Here is a 22,705-nt window from a genome sequence, read left to right as displayed (position 1 = left end):
TTTGCAATGGAATTATAATATTATTATGCTTAACGATGACATAGCTGTTTGTTGTACCAACTCGGTCATGACATGACTCGGTCATGTAAACAGATAAAATTATTTCTTTAAAGGCTCCCATATGAAAATATATTTTATCTGCTGATAAAAAAACAACATAATCAGTTAGCCCAATGGTGGATAACTAAAGTCATGTTCTGAATTTCTTATTCTTATTTCTGTGCCAACATCCCAGACTCATATCCTGCACACCCCACCCTCTACAGCCTCCAAAGCCTGTCAGCACTGCGGAAATCTGACAGTTACATCACAAATTGGGCAGAGAAATGTCCCGAGCACATGTGAGATAAAGTGATGTGTTTTTTTTGGTGAGTGACATTCTAATCCATCTATCCACCAGTAAATATAACATATGTTTAGATTTAGACGTGCTTTAGCTGGGCCACAGCTGTCTAGGAGCAGCTGCATGCAGACGCAACATGGGAACACAAAGAGAGAGATACTGATTTATGGACTTATGTAGAGACCTCATCTTTTAAAGCATCATCTACAAAAGGAAGTATTGCAACATTTCTGTCAGGCCCTTCCTTTTGGTGATCCTATAACAATATCAACTAAAGTGAGTGCACATTATTAAATAAAGAAGACTATTTCAGGCCATCGCGTTAAGATTCACAGTGAAATGTTATTAACCAGTTAATGCTTATGAAATTCTGAAAGCTACGATAAATAAGTAAGCAATATTTTGTACTAATGCCAATTCTGCTCGCTGCTTCTCTTTTACAGAGCCATAATAATAACAACTAGAAAGTGGACAAGGCACATCTGACCAAACCACATTTTTGTCTTGCTATCATTAGGCCTAATAGCGAACTTAAGATAGAGCACGATTTCATTTCAGTTCAACTATTTCATTTCATTCATTTTATGGTAAGTGGTAGCCTGGGTGCCAGGCCGAGCTAGGCAAATGGAGTCATTTTTTTAAATCACTGCTCTGCAATTTGATCCTCACCTCCTCCAGTTGCAGGTTTTGGGCCTTTGACACCTGCATATGAAAACACATTACATTGGTTAGTGTCATGATAGGCTCTGGAAATGCTAGCAGGACTGCCATCTTGTGGCCCGACTAAGTACTGCATTACTTTCTCATTTTATATCTCATAATGTAGATGTCTTTACTTACCAGGCTGCACTCCTGTTCCCACTAGATCAACAAAACACAATTAAAAAGGTTACTTAGCAATGTATTCAGAGAGTCACATTAACATATAATAAACTCCTCAATTCTTCCCACAATCCTTAATAAGTGGGTTGCATAGACTTCTTAATAAGTGGGTTCCATAGACTTCAGACTTAATCGGAAAAAAACATATTCTTTTTTTGTCTCACAAAAGTGTAAATGAAATGATTTGAGGAAACACTCACCCTGTGGTTGGCCTGCAAAGTAAATGTCAAATTATTATTATTATTATTTTATTACAACCTTCATTAAATAAGGAATAAAACTTATTGAGATTAAACATCTCTTTTACAAGAGTGTCCTGGCCAACACGGGCAGTAATTCACTTAACACAATTACAAAGACAAACATATGACATTAAAAATGGGAGACAGTTGCACAAAGTTGCAGACCAAGACAAAAAAAAAGAAATAAAAAACATCTCAACATTCAAAACATCTACAACTAGACCATTCTATGTCATTCAAGATGACCTATGAAGTGTATAATGAGACCTGGTCCTTTAGAACCTATATTCAAATGATTTTGGGACTGATTCGAAGCCAAGGGCACATCATACTTAAATGCCCTTTTACCAGGATTAGTTTGGACATTTGGAACAGTTAGTAGAAAGAAGTCCTGAGAATGCAAAGAATAACTTCCTGTACTTTATTAAAGGATGCAAGTCTGGAGGTAAAAAGGAGAAGGGTCCGGCTGCACAACCGCAGACCATATAGCAACCGATCTACCACCACCGATCTACCACAGCGGACCTAGCACCACATGCGCTGATGTTCTTCTTGCTTAGATAATAGCTGAAACCAGTTTAGTTAGTTTAGTAGCTGGTGTGTCGTGTTGTATTTTATCAAAGAGTATAGAAGTTCCTTCTATACTCTTTGATTTTATTCTATATTTGCACATAACGTCATGAATTGTCCGTGCCACAGCTAAATAGCCTAGTGGATTGCAAAAAGACGATCTGGATCAATGGTTTGTAAAAGTGTATTGACAGCTCGGTGATTATAGTGAGATTTAACCATAGTAATGTCCTTGCACAACTGCTGACTTATTGTTTGGAATAAAACAACATCCATTTTTATATAGATATATTTTGTTTTGTTTTCTGTATGTTTCAGGAGTATTTCAACCACAATTGCACTGTTATCTCGTCAGTCTCGTCAAGGTTGCTATAGACTAGATCTGCGGTGGTAGATCAGCGGTGGTAGATCAGCGGTAGTAGATTGGTTGCTACAGTATATGGTCTGTGGCTCTGCAGCCAGATACTATTGGAGAAGTGAAGTGCAAATGAAGAGGTATACATAGCAGTAATATATAAGTATACAAACTGAAGAAATCACACATTAAGCAAACAGACAAATATGCCAAGTTAGCCGAATCTACATTCCTTTTTTGTGAAACAATGGATTTTTTAATAATGGAGAGTCATTTAAAACTAGTCAGTGTCCATGCAATTTCAGGTCTTACCACCAGATGGCACTCCAGCTCCCACTGTTGAGGTGTAGAGGGAGATTAATGTGACTTTTTAATGTCAGACAACAAAAAGAACCATTGTGTGCATGTGAGAGGAAAGTGTGATAATTACCAACACCCGTCCCAGCTGTAAATAATAAGCAGCAAAACAGAGAATAAGCATTCACATATTCACAAGAATGTGTCAGACTTACACACATGCTGTAAAACCTTGAAATAATTTGAACTCACCACTTGGTTGGATCACACCTGCGCCTACTGTGTGGAAAAAGGAATAGTTATTTCTGACTCAACACAGATAATTAGCTACGCATGGAATATGAAGAGGACGGCGACATACCTCCTGGTTGTAGGCCTGTTCCAGCACCTTGAGAAAGAAAGACGTGTCAGCAATATTTTAACAACATACTTTGTGTGAATGTCCTTTGTAAAATTACATATCCACCACCCAAACAGTGACAGTCCTTACTGCTGAATATTAGACAAAAAACAATATATGATCCCATTTTTTACTGATTACAGATTAGTTATTGTGCTTCGGTCTAGTTGAATGAATATTCACAGTTGTGTCCACTACATGCCAATATTTTCCACATGATGTCAACAATGAATGTCCATTCTATGTCCATTCAGAAAGAAGTATGATTTATGACCGATTCAGGCTACCACCTAAATAATAAAGCAGAGAGCATTGCTTTGGCAAAGAGGCAAGCATCATGGTTAGTGTGGAAAGATCAAATGAGAGGACATTTAGTTTAGCTTATTTAGCTTTAGCTCTATGGCAAATCTAGGAACACAGGGGAACAGAGGTCACATGCATGCAACACAATAAATCTTACTGGGTCCTGGGACCTGGCCCGTTGTGCCATTAGCCGTTGGTCCTGCCAAAAAACAACAGGTTTCCAGCAGGTTCATCCTTTGCAGTTGACAAAGAGACGCAGCACACAGGCAAACAGCTCTGGGTTGGGCTGGGCCACTCAGATGACTAAGCATTAGCAGAGAGAAGTATAAGCTACAAACACTATTGACCACCTTTGTCAGATTTCGCTAAGGAGGGGCAGCAGAAACATATGGCAAGCTAGCAATTGGAGGGTAGGGGTAGAGGTAGGAGTAGTGGTAGGGGTAGGAAAAGAGGTAGGAGTAGTGGTAGAGTATGGGTAGGAGTAGAGGTAGGAGTAGGGGTAGGAGTAGGGGTAGTTGTAGGTAAAGGGGTAGAGGTAGGGGTAGTGGTAGGGGTAGAGGTAGGGGTAGGAGTAGAGGTAGAGGTAGGGGTAGGGGTAGGGGTAGAGGTAGAAGTAGAGGTAGGAGTAAGGGTAGAGGTAGAGGTAGGGGTAGGGGTAGGAGTAGGGGTAGGGGTAGGGGTAGGAGTAGAGGTAGAGGTAGGGGTAGAGGTAGGGGTAGGGGTAGAGGTAGGGGTAGGAGTAGGGGTACAGGTAGGAGTAGGGGTAGGGGTATTTGAGGGGTAACTGAGATGATGATTGGAGGGACAGGTAGCTGCTGTCTCCCGGGAGTCTGTGGCTCAGCATCATTAGACACACAGCAGCAGTGAAAGCCATAAAGACGCTCAAGCCGGCTTCCATTTGGGCCATTCAAATCCAGATGTCCGGCCGGCGCAGTAGAGAAGCCTTTTAAATGTCACTGGGCCTTCGTCCAGGTGTGCACCTGAATAAATCTACTGCATGACTGTCACACGTCAACACATTCATCAGACAACTCCCAATAAGCAACTGGACAGACTTTCTCTCTGAAGACGACCTGTGATAGTTAACCTTGTAGATAATATTACACAGGGTTCCATTTAGAATACTGTAAACTGTATCTTTTTTGCTATTTTGTAAAATAATACAGTTATTATATTGAGGTACATCAGCCTGTAGCAGCTCTGATGGAGATGGTGACTGTACCTGGCACAGTGGCTCCTCCAGGCAGTAGAGTTGGGTCCTTTGCTGTACAAAAACGTAAAAGAGTATTTGCATGTTAGACTAACAGTGTTTTTTGTGCTTTTGTGTCTTTATGTAAAGGTGGATATGGACTTTCATTTATCATTTTAGACATATTCAAAGGCAACTGCATGCTACAGTTTGTTTGTTTGTTTGTTTGAGAGAGAGAAAGAGAGAGAGAGAGAGAGAGAATACTATTACATTCCTCCAAGGATAGTGATCTACATTTTAATCATCCTACATGTTGAACATGAAGTTTTCTAAAAGAAAAAAAAAAAAAGATTATTTCATGCTTGGATAATTCTGAGACATATAGGATATATGGCACTTGCCAGGCTTTCCGGGGATGGGGGGCACTCCAGTACCTCCGGGGTAGAAACCCAAACCTGTGCCAGCCGTAGCACCCGGGACACCAGTGCCCGTCACCCCAACCCCCGCTGGCACTCCTGCAAAGCATCAGATGCATTTAATGCCAATTTGCCAAAGTAATACATTTCCCAACTTTAACATTCAAATTGGCCTGAGAACAGCGAGCGAAGGATGACTGGTCTTAAATTATCAAAGAATTCCATCAATGTCTTTCTCATTTTTTTCTCATTGCGTTTGGCACATATACACAGGAAATGATTTTGTTTTGGAAATGTTTGAGCAAAATCTTGGAAATCTCTCAAAGCAGAAACATGCTGCTGAAAGCTGCCATTCTGGTTTGTTCATGTGTCCACTTTTGTTTCAGTAAAATTGCTTGGTTCATGCAGCAAAGCATCTGCTTAGGCTGCAGGCGTAAGTGAAAAGGTGGGATCTCTCCTACCATATTTAGGAGCTTTCCCACCCAGATATCCTGTGAACATTGGAAACTGATGTCATATCTAGTAGGCAACAACAATCCATACAACTCTTTTTCTCCAAAACAACTCTTTTTCTCAGTAATTTCATTTATCTAATGGTTAGATTATTGGTTAGGCATAATAATCACCACCCTCAATGAACCCTCAAGACTTTTAAATACTAAACTCCCAAAGCGAAAAACTGCATACAATATGAAGATTGCACTGCATCCTCTCCAAATACAGCAAGCTCACTGTTGCACCCCATCACTGCACTGTGCGGCAGAGTTTAGCCTCGTTTTATGAGGAGTGCAGCAGAGAGGATAAAAATCTGGTGCACTGCCATCACCAGGTCCTGGCCCTGTTCCCACACACATGCCCTTGAGACGGTACCTGTTCCTGCACCAGCACCTGGCACCGCCACACCTCCGGGAACGCCTGTGAAGAAAATATGCCAGTTATTTATTAGTAATCAACACAAGGCACAGTAAAGCAAAGCACTGGGGATCTTCAAGATAATGTGTTCAATGTGTTGGTAACCGTTGCGCAGATCTTGTTAAAATTCTTGACGGATTCTTACCATATTTTGGTGGTTTTCCACCTCCTTGGTAGCCTGTAAAGCAACAAACAGATTCGCTACACTGTAAGCAGTGTCACGGCTCCATTCTTATCTGTATGCTGTGTGATGGTACATTACATATCCTCCCATTTGGGGGCAGCCGTGGCCCACTGGTTAGCACTCTGGACTTGTAACCGGAGGGTTGCCGGTTCGAGCCCCGACCAGTGGGCCGCGGCTGAAGTGCCCTTGAGCAAGGCACTGCTCCCCGAGCGCCGGCCGTTATAGCAGGCAGCTCACTGCGCCGGGATTAGTGTGTGCTTCACCTCACTGTGTGTTCACTGTGTGCTGTTTGTGTTTCACTAATTCACCGATTGGGTTAAATGCAGAGACCAAATTTCCCTCACGGGATCAAAAAAGTATATATACTTATACTTATGACGGGGTCTTACTGACCTCCAGCTCCTGGAACTTGTCCAGTTCCTGCTCCCAGTCCGGCACCTCCTACACCAGGTCCTGCTCCAACCCCTCCTGGGACACCTGTGGAAGTTATTCATCCATTAAGATTTGCCAAGGCTTGTAGTGCAGAGATTTTACAGGACATATGGAGGCTTTATGTTGCATGACACCTACAGAGCTGTAACTGTAACTGTAACTGAAAAAAAAAAAAACGCTTTAATATTAAGAAATACTGAAAAACAGAGTAAGAGTATCTTACCGTATTTGGCTGCTTTAGCTCCTGCAAGCCCTACAATGTAGTGAAAGAACATTTTTGAATGACTAATTATAAGATCAAACTTCATACTTCACCATGCAACTATCCAACAGACATTATGAACTGTATTATACTGAATTGCAGTCATTGCAAAGTACGGTCCTGTTATGGTATGATATGGTATGATGGTATAGTATGGTATGGTTTACCTCCAGCTCCAGGTCCGACCCCAGTCCCTGCTCCTCCGGCTCCAGGGGCCGTCCCAGCACCACCTTGCACACCTTCACAGAGACGCCATCGAGAACATGACAGACAAACCCTTCAATGACATGGCTACTTCAGGGTAGCAGTGCAGTACAAAAACTTCTTCTACTAATTCAATATTTTAATATAATCTCATACTTATCTAAAAATATGGGTAACACTTTACTTGACAGTATCGACATAAGAGTGACATGACACTGTCATGAACATGACACTGTCATGCCACATGAACCCTAACCCTAATCCTAACCTCTAACCCTAACCCCAACCCAAACCCTAACCTAACTTGTTATGACAAAAATCGAATGACACAGAAGCGTTATGTCATAAACGTTTATGACTTGTTTATGACACGTTCATGACAGTGTCATGTCACTCTTATGTTGATACTGTCAAGAAAAGTGTAACCAAAAGTTGTATACAAATGGTATTTTAGATTATATATAAATTGAAAACTTGCCATATTTGGGTGGTTTAGCACCAGCTCCAGCACCGTAACCTACAAAGACATTTGTGATTACCGGTATAGGTCATTGAAGCACTTCTCTTGTGCAACAGCTTCATAACTTAAACAAAAAAGACTTTCAAAGACTTCCTGACTCACCTCCATATCCACCTGCAGGTACCCCATAGCCTCCCCCTGGCACTGCAGAAAGAGAAATCACAAGATAATCAGTGGCTTCTTCCGTATTCAGTACACCAGAAGTAAAGACGTTATCATATTTTAATACTTCTAAGGACATCATTTTCTTATATATGCACATGTGATCAAATGAAAAGATGTTGATATGTTGATGAAAATAGCTTGCACTCTTATGACAAAGTTGATGCAAAGCTTACTGCTAAATGAGTTGCAAGTCAGACTGAGTGACAATAGACGCATGCTGTGCCTTTGGATTATACTGCACTGCAGACCAGTGGTGCAGTCTAGTTAGCTGTAGCGGGTATACTGTGATGTAGTAGTACTGTGATGTAGTAGTTAGCTGTAGTGGGTATACTGTGATCAACCCCGAATGTTAATACGTATCCTTGCTTATTTTAAGTGGGTATACTGAGATAGTGATGCTTTATAAGTGGGTATACTGCGTAGGCCTGCGTATCACATAGACTACCCCACTGCACGGCAGACAGTACAGTACAGAGTGAGTCAGATGGATCAGCACCACAGCTCCACAGCGATTTCCCGTGTGTTGGTCTGGGATATTTTCACAGACTGTAAAGAGACGAGAACATCTCTGGACCAAACCATGTGAGACCAGTGTGCCGTGCAGCCTCCGCCGCCTCGCTCACCTCCATAGCCGCCTCCTGGCACTCCCCCAAGCCCTCCGGCCGCACCACCTGGACCTGTAAACAAGCAAGCAGGATGGTCACGTCTCCAGCCCCGCAGTGAAACTATCCAGCAGGGTGCTAGGAGCCCTTAAAGGTGCAGTGGTTGATTTGGATCCAATACACTTTTGTTAAAGCAATTTAGGAGTGCAGGAGTTATAATTTTCCTTCAATTCACTGGCCGCCAAAGGGTGGTGCTAAGGGGTCACTCAATTTGTCTAAAACCGACAAGAGGGGTCATGCTCCTACTTGTTACAACAATGTTACGTAGTACAACATAAGGTGATTCGGGTGCACATTGTCAATGTCAGAGACTCCCAAGAACTACATTATATGTTGCTTTAATTTCAGCAAATTTCCCTCTAATTGTTCTAATTGTGTGTAAGGGCCTAAATGACCACCTGTGCTCATGCAGAAGGGGCTAAATAAAGGGGATCGGACTGAGCAATGTATTATTCCAGCCAAAGAAAATCTTTGCTTCGGGAGCACTGAAGGGAGAAATGTATGTGACTACCTCTGGAATTCAGATATCAACAATCTTTCAGCAGGATCAAATACCGGGCCTTTGAGTTATGCTTCTTTTACAGCAACTATAGCTAACATAATCCTTAATACTTTAGAAAGACAAAGGTACGATACATTCAAAGTTGTATAAGTGCAACTTGTGTTGTGGCATGGCTGGGTACAATGCCCTTGAATTGGATCATTTGAACTGGATCATTTGAAATTCACAATGCAATTTGCTGAAAACAGCCGATGACATTTTCAGTTAACAGTTGGCTAAATATTTGACCAGCACGCACAATGATTTGATGCCAAGACATTCGGTCTGATACACCCTGTTATATAAACTGTCATTGCATGGACATAAGCCATTCTGGAAAAATAAAAAATCTGAAGTAAATTACAGAATACAGGCAAATATACAATATATAATTTCATGTTTTAACCAAACAGTTTACAGTTTATTGTATTCACAATGTGATGAATGACAATTTTGCTGTATTAAAATGTACATATAAACATTTAAGTGAGTCTGTTTTGCATTATCAGCCAATGTGAGGTAAATCATTTGTTATGCTGTAACTAATCATATAAAAATATAAAAAGAAAATGTATTTGATACATAACACTATCTATCACATTGATACATTTTCGTATCAAACGGAGGGAATACTTACCATATTTAAGAGCTTTAGCGCCAGCTGGATATCCTAGAGGGAAACAAACAGGCATGATTGCAAGTACGAAACACAATGGTGTTGTACACTTTTGTCTGTCAATATCAAGGACACCAGCTTAGTAGAGAATGTTAATGGCAACTGATGGCATGCAATACCATATAAAGGCTAATGCTTCACTTCAGCCCTCAAGTTAAGCACATATCATTTCCTCTGGGTATTCCACCATACTTGACAGAAAGTTGTTGGCCACATGACACTTCACTTACTGTACACAATTTATCTTATTATTTACACAGGTAATTCAAAACAGTCTGTTACAAAGCCCTGCAACAACACATTGCTTGATTTTCCATTTGTTGAAATGAGGACTTAATGACTTTATAAGGAGCTGCTGACAGACCTCCAGCCCCTGCTCCCGGCACCCCGCCCAGCCCTGGGACACCTCCAGCACCTGGGACACCTCCAGCCCCTCCTGCACCTCCGGCCACACCTATGGCACACGCACAGTGGCTCCTTACAGCTCATACACACATCGTAGAGAGGACCGGCATGTCACAGTGTGAGACAATTCAAGATTGTGACTGGCATTAATGAGATATACACAGGAGAGCATGTTAAATTATGTTACTGGTTGAGGGATGTCCCAAAGTGGCCAAACCTCTCAATGTCAGATGAAGGTTTTACAGGAGTTGTGACATTATGACAGTAATAGCTCTGTATTGTTTTAAAGCGTGATTTTAAAAAAAGCGTGGCAAAAAGCACCATAAAACGACTATGAATAGTTGACTTGTTATGTGAATAGGGTAGTGAACTGTCTTGGTCAGAGACTGCTTTTTGATCCTTCAAGTGATTGATTTAGGAGGGGTGGTCATACCATACTTTGGAGGCTTCGCTCCAGCTCCTGCCCCGGCTCCTGCACCATAGCCTGCAAAGCCCAAATGTGCTGTCAATCATCATAACACAACACAAACATCCCTCAGTGACATATCAAAGAATAAAGCATAATTACCACAGGACATTACCAGCCAGGATCTACCATTTCAAACATACACTGCTCGAGACCTGTCCTCTTAAATTAAAATATTTATAGTTAGAAATGTGGCCTCAACTTGCCAAGTGTAGTTTCACTGACATTTTGATTTAGCACTAAGTTGCATTTGGCTGTGTCCTTCACGAACTGGAAAGGACTTGTATACATGGCAGAGCAGGTTACACCCTGACATCATAATCCACATATGTGCGGCACATTGGCCAACAGGGGCTGAATTCAGTGACTGTGAAAGAGCACAGCATCCGCTTCATTCTGGCCTATAGGCCTGTTTGTTGATGCAGCTTAAGAGGTTTCCTTGCTAAAGGGCTGTCATTACTATTACTATTATAATGCCAAAGCCGTTTCCAGCCTTTTTTTTCCTTTTTTTTTCCCGGTTGTTGTGCCTAGTCTAGAAGTGCAATTCATTATGTTAACTTACCCCCTGGCCCTGCGTAGCCAGCACCTGGGTAAGTTCCAGCACCTGGGTAAGTTCCAGCACCTGGGTAAGCACCTGCACCTGGTACGCCATACCCACCAGGCACACCACCAGCACCACCACCCAGACCTATTAAAATAGTTTGCATTGAGTCATTTCAGATTTAAAAAAAAGCGTTATATATGCTGAAAAGGCTCAAAATGAACAGAAAAAGCGCTACCGTATTTTGCTGCTTTCGCCGCAGCAGAATACCCTGGAAATGAAAAAAGAATAAAAAAATTAAATAAGCCTTCTCCCCCTAAAAACCTGTAAAAATCTGCAACACACATCCTTTCATGAAGATAACTGATACCCACGTGCTAGATTGAAAACCTCATTAGTCATTACTTTGTAATAGGGATATTAATATAAAGATCTGTACAATCCCATGATTTCTTAGTACCTCCTGCCCCAGGAACAGCCCCTGGTACTGCGCCTGGTCCAGCCCCATAGCCTCCACCTGGAACTCCCCCTGCACCACCTGCCACACCTACAAATGCAACATGTGTCATTAAAAAAGAAAGGACAAAAACATACTCAAAGCAATGCCCAATCAAACACCACTGAAATTACTTGCCAAATGGTTTTACAAACATTTCTTAATCATGAAATGTCAAACTCACCATATTTAGGGGGTTTGGCACCACCTGGATATGCTGTAAGAGAAACAATCACTTCGGTCATGTCACAGACAAAAAAAAAAAAAAAAAAAAAAAACAAGACTTCTGAATGTATGTACCTCCTCCGGCACCTGGCGCCACTCCTGGAATACCTCCGGCTCCTCCCACTACTCCAGCACCTCCGGGGACAAGGCCAGCTCCACCTGGGACAAGACACACCACATATTTATAAAGACGCTCAACAGGTGACATTACTTGACACAGGTCCTGTTCTCCATATCCTCTTTAGATGGAGAGGAGTATTTACCATATTTAGGCGGTTTGACTCCTCCGGGATATCCTGCATTGACACAGATACAGTAGATCTTTTTAGCTATGTGATTGTGTGTCTGTGAATGGGTGTGTGTGCATGGGTTTGTGTGTGCATGTGTAACATGATCTGATGAAATGCTTTATAATAACTACTACTTCCACAAACTCATATCCCTACTCGACTTCTTTACCTCCTGCTCCAGTTCCAGGGACTCCTCCTGCACCACCAACAACACCCGCACCACCTGGCCCCGCTCCAGCACCCCCTACGGGAAACAAATAACACCACCATGCTTCAGGAGTTCCCACAGCCCATTCAACCGCCAAGAGCAGCAGCATCCCATAACATAACATATTCAAGAATGGCAATGTTTGATTGCTTAATTGGATTGGTGATTATTTACCATATTTGGCAATGTTTGATTGCTTAATTGGATTGGTGATTATTTACCATATTTGGCAATGTTTGATTGCTTAATTGGATTGGTGATTATTTACCATATTTGGGGAGCATGCACGCAGAACCTCTGCTGCAGAGGGATTAGTACTGGGGAGCGGTTTAAACTTGGCACCGAGTTACATTTACAATAATACTACTACAATTAACTCCCAGTTACATTTACAATAATACTACTACAATTAACTCCCAGTTACATTTACAATAATACTACTACAATTAACTCTTGCATTTACAATAATACTACTACAATTAACTCTTACATTTACAATAATACTACTACAATTAACTCTCAGTTACTTTTACAATAATACCACTACAATTAACTATCAGTTACATATACAATTATACTACTACAATTAACCCTCAGTTACATTTACAATAATACTACTACAATTAACCCTCAGTTACATTTACAATAATACTACTACAATTAACTCTCAGTTACAATAATACTACTACAATTGACTCTCAGTTACATTTACAACAGTACTACAATGACAATAAATCCCAAATTACCATATTTAGCAGCTTTGGCCTGTGCTTGTGCCTGTGCCTGTGCTTGAGCTTGTGCCTGTGCTTGTGCCTGTGCTTGAGCTTGTGCCTGTGCTTGAGCTTGTGCCTGTGCTTGTGCTTGTTGTGCACCACCTACAGGGAACAAATAACAACACCGCCATCATGCTACAGGACTTCCCACAGCCCATTCAACCCCCAAGGGCAGCAGCATCCCATAACATATTCAATAATGGCAAAGTTTGATTGCTTAATTGGATTGGTGATTTTATTTACCATATTTGGGTGGCTTCCCACCAGCTCCATAGGCTGGATAAGAAGAAAAGATGAAATTAGTACCGGTAGAGTATTACTTAAAGCGTGTACCATTAGTGCATTACAAATATATCCACATCAAAGTTTATGATATATAAATAATAATTAAATAAGAGAAGTAAAAAAAGAAGTAAAAAAAGAGAAGTAAATTCTCTGACCTCCAGCACCAGGATAAGCGCCACCCGCGCCAGGATAAGCGCCACCCGCGCCAGGATAAGCACCACCCGCGCCAGGATAAGCACCACCCGCGCCAGGATAAACGCCACCCGCGCCAGGATAAACGCCACCAGCACCAGGATAAGTGCCACCCGCCCCAGGGACAGCGCCAGGACCACGGTATCCACCAGCACCGCCCGCACCACCTAAACCACCAGCAGCACCTGCGCCATAGGAAAGCACACCTCAATACTTTAGCATGCACAGAGAACCTCCGCTGCAGAGGGATCAGTACTGGGGAGCGGTTCAAACTTGGCACCCAGTTACATTTACAACACACTTAATAATACCACTACATTTGACTCTCAGGGGCAGATGTACTATCACTTTTGCACCCACTTGAGGCGTATTTTCTTCGCAACGTGCGTGTAAAAACATGGCGTGGTATGTACTAACAGGCCGCACTTGGGTAAAACCACAGGCTGCCTGTCACAGGAGCATGAGAATGGCAATTTGCGCTTCTCCATGTCATGCATATGGATTCATAGGAGGGTTGGGGGAAAGCGGGAGTTTCGCGTAAAAAGCCTAATTAGGTATTCTCCTCTATGTACGAAAAACTGGCCATGAAAGCGCACATCTGTTTTGCGGTGAAATATTTCCACCTTGTAAAAGGAGGTGTTAATCCAAATTGTGGTTAAATGCGTCAATAAGAGAAACTTTCAAAAACAACAGAATTGCTATTCAGAGTTTTGTGTCTTTGTACTATATCAAAAGCAACTTTAACTTTCGCTGGCCTTTCGAATGTCTTTCATTTCACGTCATCCACTTAAACTTTCCTACATGCTAGTTTTGACCAATCTTCCATAGCCTACGTGCACAAGTAGTTTGAGTATAACTACTGCTCTTCATTATCTCCCTGCTTGTTGACATCTTCATCATCATCATGTATTGTATTATTTCATGATCGCTAAACGTTTGATTCCTTTGAATGTTGTCATCAGTTAACAGTCAACTGTGCTTGTGAATGAAGTATGTCGTTCAGTTGTGAACGTTCACAAATTGCGGTAGGGGGCGGATAAAGGCGTTGATTACCCGATGAATGGCAGGTTTGTTAAATACCACGTAATCTGAAGAAGCTCAGCGTGTGCTTTCTGCGGGTTGGCCATGGCGCTGATAACGCTGCGTTCGCAAATCTACTGTACGTACATCTGGTTTTAATTTAATTAGCTAATACTATTACCATTGACTCTCAATAACATTTACAATAATACTACTACAATTGACTCTCAGTTACATTTACAATAGTACTAAAATGACAATAAATCCCAAATTACCATATTTAGCAGCTTTGGCCTGTGCCTGTGCCTGTGCCTGTGCCTGTGCTTGGGCCTGTGCCTGTCCAGCACCCAGTGTTCCAACTCCTGCAGATTAAAGGCAGACGAGACGGTGACAATGTAACAGAGAGAAAAAACAGACACATTTTCATATGGTCAGATAGTTTTTTCATTACATTTACATCTGCATTATACAACATTGCAAAGCTTTCTTAGAGACAAGGTACTAACCAGTTCCTGTAGGGTAGCCAGGCTTGGACCCTGCTCCACCACCAAAGCCACCATAACCTGACGCACAGAAAAGAAATCATGCCATGTCATCAACAAATAAACATCTGTCTTTTTCAGAGCTCATAAATAAGAGGTGAATAGTAAAGTCAAGTGTGCTGTACCATATGGCAGCTTGCCACCCGCGTACGCATTACCTGGGGAACAAAGGCAAGAAGTAAGAACATGCAGTCCTTACATGGCTTACACGATCATTTGCACACAACATACATTATCTATTTATAATAGCATAGCTTGTCTCCAGTCAGCAGGGGTTAACAGAGCTAATTGTTATTTAGTAGATGCCATCTTTTACTCCAAATTATACCTAACAAATGACTGTGTATAGCTGCATGTCTGCTACAAAGAAGGAATGCAGTACAGTGATATCACTATGGCACATTCGAATCCATGGCGATTCCATCTTAGTGCAATAGTGGGAAGCTAAAAGCAATAAATATATAAATAAATGAATTTGTCGTGGCTGCACAGTATTCATTCCTGTAAGAGGCTGAACGCTCCAAGAAAGTGCAATCAAATGGCAATTATCTATGGAACGCCATTACTCCTCCTTAATTGGTTGAGAGCTCGCATATGGTTGGAAATAATTTCTTCTGGAGTTCCCCTTCATTGCAATCTCACCCCATTTAATGCTATTGCCATTATTGACATGAGTTAATCCTTTATCTTTGTTTTTCATACCTTGTTAATCAAAGGCTTATGCTGATTTACAATATTTATCAAACTGAAATAACTCAAGACGACTTTTCGCTTGATTAACCTCAACAAGGCCTATCTTTAAACCCAAGCTGTAACGGCTAATTCTGTGCCTGTCAGTTTAAAGCCTCCTCACACATGAGCTTCATTAATACAACCCCTACATACTTTATCACAATCATGGCCACTTAAACACATCGCATATCAGTATTATCTTATCACTATTGCTATTAATAATACACTCTACCGGTATCTATGAATCTGTGGTAATAAATCAGATATTGAGCCAAAGCGTGCTCTTAGGTCTCTGAGGTACATGTTATCTAGGTCTATGAGATCTACATGTAGGTTTTCTATTCTAGCAGCCCCTTACAGGAATGGGATAGATGCACTTCAGTTGAGGATGAAGTCAGGGTTTAGTATGCATCTATGTCAGCTATTCACTAGGAACTATTTTTAGCCTGACCGTATGTATCACTCTTATTGTGAGACCACACTGAACATAAAGAGTTCCAACATCTCAGATGGTTATGGTACAGTATTTAGAAGACACTCGATGTGGTCTCCAAAAGAGAGAAAATACATACACCAGCATTGTGCAAGATAAACGCACCATACATAACCTGTGGCTGGTACCCATGGAACTGCATTTGTCCATAATGGGCCATATATCTATACAGTGGGTGTATATATGCTGTATGGGTCACAGTTAAGAACACATAAGTATTAAGTGTGTGTTGTTTTCATCATGTGTGACCTGACATCAAGATAGCTTTTTTAATTAACATAAATTCAAACACTAACACAGCGCATCAACAAATCATAGTTTTGCCAGGGCATGGTGTAAATGGGCAGAGCAGTAATATAAATGTAAATAAATATGAAATATGCATCGTACAACCCTGTTTCCAAGTTGAGGATGCTAAGTAAAATGCTAAATAAAACTGAACTGGCGTACCTTGTGTTTTGGGAGACTTGAGAGGATATCCATTAAATACGCCTGGTTGCATTTGACCACCATAACCCCGACCACCTGCATCAGAATGCCAGAACTATATAAGCAAACAATCTAGAACTCTTAGACTGAGTAAACTCTCTTTTGAGAAAAATAAGCATACCCGCCCCAGGTCCTGCTTGTCCAGCACCAGCTGCAAACCGAAGAAATAACACATGAAATGTCAACATATCAACAGGAATTGGCAGTTCAGTGATTATCTAATTTCCACTATTTGGTTATGATTGGCTAGTTTGGTCCAGATTGGCTAGTTCATAAAAATCTGATCAAGGTGGCCCTACAGTGTTTGTTGAAAAGACAAGGCATGATTCACAGACATTCATGAGTGACAAGTAGTTTACAACGTGGCTGCTCAAAAACAAATGTTAGAACTCCTTCATATATCCTTCAAAGGCCAATAAATTAGCTGGTCTCAAAAACAACGGACATGACGGCATGTCTTGGCAGTAGTGCACCAAAAACACTAGCGCCAATCAAGGGGCAATACAAACCGCTTGCCTTGCACGGGCACACAAGCAACATCTGTGTGTGCCTAGTGTAGATTGTGTCAGTACATCCACACGTGCCATCCAGACATGTTTCATCATCTCTGTGCTATTCAAGCCTTTAGTTACGACCTTAAAAACAGGTCCATTTCGGTTCAATAATGCCCATTCTTTTAATTGGTCAGAATGAGAAAGAAACCCAAATCAATGCCATAGACAGGATGTGAGTGCTGGGAGCACAGCCATCGTTTGCCTCTGCATTGCCTCTCACAGAGGCTGCAGTTCCATAGGCTATTGCTAACCAAAAAGTATCCATCTATTGCCTACAAGGAGCAAGTGCAAAATTGTGTCTCACATAAATTAACTTTATCCCATGTACAGATATTTAGGTAAAAATACATGTACAATATTGCTATTTGACCAAATGACAGGGAAATAAATTAATTTAATTCTGTTTGACCATGTCGGTAAAATGAGTTGCTATTTGAACAGCTTCAGGGGAAATAGGCCTTAGCTTGTGACTGACTAAGCAGCCACCATCACAGTGCTTAAGTGACTGTGACATTTTGCATTTCCTCCTGGCACACACACACACACACACACACACACACACACACACACACACACACACACACACACACACACACACACACACACACACACACACACACACACACACTCACTCACACATATTTGTAATTTTTAAGGAGTGGGCTTTTTTATAAAATACAGATGTCCTTAAAATGCCACAGCAGAAAAAATGCATTGTTTTAACCTTAATAAATCCCAAATGCAAACACCATTAGCCTGATAGAGATCTAAATATCCTAATGTTGACATAAATGGAGAAGACAAAGCAATTACCAGACTTTGGTTTGAGTCCAGTTCCTGTTGCAACACCGGGAAGCACCCCATAGCCTGTTAAAAAATAACATCAGTGTTTATATCTAAAATATACAGGTACATTTGCCAAGAAAAAGATAAACACGATTAGTGCATTAATTGGTTTACATTTCTGATTAGCTCGACAGCATTAGTCATATCAAAGTGTGCAACACACCTTGTCCTGGTGCAACACCACCTTGGTAAGGCCCGGGCACGCCGACACCTGTTAAAATGTGTTTGATGGAAGAGGAAGACTGTTAACCAACTGTAAACATATCAAAGGCATTGACAGAATATCTCCGAACTCACACAGAGAAAGAGAAAACCATTTCTTGCTTCCATTGTGGATGCACTGACTCTACCCTTCAAGTCATTATCAGTGTGTCATTGTAACATTCTGTTTTACTGGAACATTCTGGCAACACTCTGCCATCATGCTAACTAGTGAACTGAACTAAACTAAACTAAACTAAACTAAACTAAACTAAACTAAACTAAACTAAACTGAACTGAACTGAACTGAACTGAACTGAACTGAACTGAACTGAATTGAACTGAATTGAAGTGTGAACCTGGTACAGCCTTCGGTGGTTTTCCTCCAGCACCTCCTCCAGGCAACCCAGTCTGGGGAATGACTGGCACTGGTGGAGCAAAGGGCATCAGTAAGAAACACACATCATTGTGCATGATTAATATGTGGTAATATATTACAATATAGTTTCGGCAAAACTATAGTTGCCATGATTGATGCTGGTGATCTGGCAGGGCGGTCGGCTCTGTGTCTTACCTCCTCCAGTGCCACCAGAGCCAGGTCCAGTTCCACCTCCTCCTGCACCAGGACCTAAAGCACACACACACACACACACACACACACACACACACACACACACACACACACACACACACACACACACACACACACACACACACACACACACACACAGACAAACACATACACACACACACACACACACACACACACACACACAAACACACACACACAGACAAATGGGGCATGAGAATACTTCTAAAGGTGAGGGCCGTCACAAAAGATATACAACACTTCAACCATAAGACACACAATGGCTTTTGGTTTAAAACGAGCTTCATGATGGAAAGACGATTAGTACACCGCATGACGTTGGGCTAAAAAGACACACAAATGGTTCTGGTTTGCCCTTTTCTTCTCATGGAATGCCTTATGGGCCTTTCCCGAGCCCAGAACAAGGAAATGAGCTGTGGGCTCTGGTCTGAAATGTTTGGCAGCGGAAGCTTCAAAGCATTCGTTTATATTTCCCTCAACCTCTCTATTGAGCCGAAATCCCTCGCAGCACAACAGTACTTCCAACGTCTTCGGAGGAAATTTTGAAGTAATGCACTGAAACTCAGGCGAAGCGGTCCGAAGACCAGAGCTCTCGCACAAAACATCTAGGGGCGACAGACGTAATGCTGTGTCTGAATGAGACCTTTATCTGCAATTCTGCGTTTGATCCGCTTATTATTTGACATGTCATCAAAATAGAGCACAAGGACATAGTTGGATGTGTTGCCAGACCAGTCAAAGCTGAAATCATTTGTTTAAGCATAAGCTGTCACACTGATATTTAGGTCTGGTGAAATGACATTAAACAGCTCCATGCATGGACAAGAATTTGAGTTACAGTACTTGTTCATAGTGAGCAATTCATTTAGCTCATTTCAGTATACATAGAGTACCTGAATAAACTTGTCAAAATGTCAAGGTGAAAAGGACAGCCAAGTACATCTAAATACATGTCATAGTGACAAGCATTTTAATAATTAAAATGGAAATATAAAGCTCACTGTACCTCCTTTTCCAGGTTTCACACCAGCTCCTTTGAAAGAAATAACATATTTATACAGGGCTCCAATATACACACAGTGAAGAGAAAACAAATACACTGTACAAATTACAATACATTAAACACTATAAAGGTTTGTTTTATGTGCCTACATGTAGATCATAATAACATATTATTTGATGACCATGACACCACATTATTCACAAGGTCGATGACCCTCACAAGGTCGATGACCCCCTAAACCCTACCCCCGTATCCTTATTGATGAGTTTCAACAACCCCCATTGTATCAATAAAGACACTGTTTGACGACCATTAGAATAAGCTCTGGGTATTTCTCTATGAACAGAGTCTGTGACTGGTGGAGCCTATACTAACCTATACTAGGCCTAGGCCCCCTATATGATTCTTCATATTTATATAGTTCAGAATTTCAGGTTGCCAGACATATATGACATGACTATCATTACATTTACGTTTATGGAGTATAAAAAATATTTATAATCACTTGTTGAGCTTATATTCCAAGGATAGCCCTAGTGAGGTATATAAGGGTTCTTCCTATGAGGAGCCTAAGGGGGAAAGAGTTCAACTCACCTCCTGCTCCTCCACCTGGTAAGCCACCCGCACCTCCAACACCTACAATTATAGACAAGTAGGATACCAGCATTGACGAGGCAAGCTATAACATTCTATACTGACAGTAAGGGTGCATTCACACTGTCCGTTTGGTCTGGACCCGAGTTCGTTTGGACCGATGGTTCGGTGATTTTTGCTAATGTGAATGCAGTCTACTGAACCAAGGTGTGGACCCAGGTCCGGTCCAGGGTCCGTTAGAAAACAGTGGTCTTGGGTACGGTTTGTTAGAACTCCAGTGCAGTTTGAAAGCTATCTGTTCCAAAACCATGAAATAAACTGCCGTTTTTGCTAAAAACGGAAGCTAGTGTTTATGACACAAATGGACCCAGGTCCGCAAACAAAAATGTAATGTATACAGAGACCAGCTGGGTCAGGGCTAGGGGGGAGTAATCGCACTTGAGTAGGGTCCAGTTAAACTGATCCAATGTGAAGGAAACCAAAGTAGATGGTTCAGTGACACTGAGTCTGCACATAGGAACATACATCTATGCATCGATGAATATACAGTATACACTACATGTTATGACCCATTTATCTATTTCTATTTTGATGGCTTTATCCAGATACCGCATATCAAAACAAATCAGAAAGTGTTTTTTTTATCACGCTCACCAGGCTTCAGTCCTCCTGCTCCAGCGCCAGGGAAGAAGCCTCCATACGGGTTGTAGCCTCCATAGCCTCCGTATCCCCCATAACCACCTGGAGCGAGATGAGGAGCAGAGTCAGCAACATCACAGGAGAGATCATCACACTCTGTCACTGTTTTATTCAGGAAGCATATTTGTAATGCATTTTAGTGTGTATAACTGGGTACTATGGTGTGATCTTCAGGGTATATCTGACCCGGTAGTTAGTAAACTATGTAAATGTGTAAGAATGCATTTAGTATTTAATCAGTCCTGTCATTTTTCACAGCCCAGTTCAAGGCCATAAAGTGAGGTGATTTTAACAGTTCCAACCCACAGGAAAACTGATGGGGGAAAAATAAGAACAGAGCTTTGCTCGATCTGCATCTGCTCTTTAAATACATCACCTCCTGGCCTGTAACCCCCTCCGAGCCCTCCGTAGTTTCCATAACCTGACCAAGGAGCGGAAAAGAGCGGAAGCGAGAGGTTAGAGAAACACCAAGCACTAGGAAGCTGTGGGCATGTCAGACACATTACAGGAGCGGAGTGGAGCGGAGTGGAGCGGGGCGAGTCTTTAACATTCCAGCTCCACTCAGCTGGTCTTTCAGCAGGCGGCGTTGGATGAGGGGGCCTTATCTTTCCACAAACACCAGATGGAGCACTTAAGTTGTGGGACTACGGCTGCCTGGGAAGGCCTCTGGGTGGTGGAGATTGAGGCTTGCCAAAGCACTGCTGACCAGACTGCCCCTGTCTCCCTGGGGCGAGTGTGTGTTTAAGATTGCGGTCTGTGTTGATGGTGTGTGGCAGGAGAGAGGAGAAAGGGCAAAGCCAGAGAGAGAGAGAGAGAGAGAGAGAGAGAGAGAGAGAGAGAGAGAGAGGAAAACCGCTGTTTGTCTTTTTTGCGATGTTTTTTTTTTTTTTTTCACTGCTGTGACTTTGTGTTAGTGTGTGGGGTGAGCCGACAGCCTGAAGCTTGGCACTGTGGGACTGTGGGACTGTGTGACGGAGAGAGCACACATTTGCACAGACAAAACAGAATGACTGGGACCCTCTCACCCTGTGCCATCGCACTTACCTCACCTGCAACATGTCTGCAACGGGCCTTTCTGCCGCACACATACACTTCACACAAACTCTGGCCATGACTAGGAAACAAAGTGCATTACAAATTCTGTGCGTCGAGTGCCTGGGGTCTGAACCTCTTCCAGATGGCGCAGCGTTAGAGAGAGCAGAAAGGTGACTGCTGTACTGTAAGCATGACACATTCCACACCCGTGAGACAGTGGTTGTGTTCAGCTGTTGTGGCATTTTTTGTTATTCAGAAGCCTCACACGTGCCGAGTGGAGTTTTTCTTCCAAGCAGGAGAAAAAACGGCCTGTGGGCCGCTGCAGACCAGGCTCCCGCTGCGCACCGACATAAAACGCACACCCTGGAGTGGACAACATGACCCCGGGCAAGACCAATTCATAAATCAGCGGCGATAGCACTCGGAGCCAGGTGCATGAGGGAATCTTGAA

General features: G+C 42.1%; 1 protein-coding gene across 5 annotated transcripts; it reads right to left on the bottom strand.

Annotated features, from left to right (window-relative positions):
- Positions 1–2,482: 2,482 nt before the first annotated feature.
- Positions 2,483–21,942, bottom strand: elna (elastin a). 5 transcript variants are annotated; one of them, XM_076282617.1, is made up of 42 exons: positions 21,596–21,942; positions 21,175–21,261; positions 20,521–20,562; positions 19,930–19,956; positions 18,888–18,941; positions 18,673–18,741; positions 18,276–18,323; positions 18,080–18,133; positions 16,834–16,863; positions 16,674–16,748; positions 15,124–15,156; positions 14,963–15,019; positions 14,732–14,818; positions 13,400–13,621; positions 13,203–13,235; positions 12,933–13,061; positions 12,148–12,222; positions 11,952–11,984; positions 11,764–11,847; positions 11,648–11,680; positions 11,428–11,514; positions 11,206–11,238; positions 10,989–11,114; positions 10,394–10,444; positions 9,920–10,009; positions 9,517–9,549; positions 8,300–8,353; positions 7,614–7,655; positions 7,470–7,508; positions 6,955–7,026; positions 6,749–6,778; positions 6,487–6,570; positions 6,055–6,087; positions 5,868–5,912; positions 5,459–5,488; positions 4,983–5,096; positions 4,615–4,656; positions 3,550–3,591; positions 3,051–3,077; positions 2,942–2,968; positions 2,823–2,837; positions 2,483–2,728 (listed from the first exon to the last, which is right to left on the bottom strand). In XM_076282617.1, the coding sequence occupies exons 1-42, from the start codon at positions 21,720–21,722 to the stop codon at positions 2,694–2,696; spliced, it is 2,550 nt and encodes an 849-aa protein (XP_076138732.1). In that variant the 5' UTR covers positions 21,723–21,942; the 3' UTR covers positions 2,483–2,693. The 5 variants fall into 5 exon arrangements, with proteins under 5 accessions (XP_076138732.1, XP_076138729.1, XP_076138733.1 ...); XM_076282614.1 differs by having other exon boundaries at positions 2,483–2,837; XM_076282618.1 differs by lacking the exon at positions 3,550–3,591.
- Positions 21,943–22,705: the final 763 nt, after the last annotated feature.

The sequence above is a fragment of the Alosa pseudoharengus genome, unplaced genomic scaffold (genome assembly GCF_046254945.1).
Source record: "Alosa pseudoharengus isolate Yale_2024_CS ecotype anadromous, Long Island Sound unplaced genomic scaffold, YU_APseudo_1.1 YU_APseudo_1.1_scf_13, whole genome shotgun sequence".
NCBI lineage: Eukaryota > Metazoa > Chordata > Actinopteri > Clupeiformes > Clupeidae > Alosa > Alosa pseudoharengus.
The sequence above is the reverse complement of the archived record's forward strand: the minus strand, read 5'-3'. Positions and strand labels throughout refer to the sequence as shown.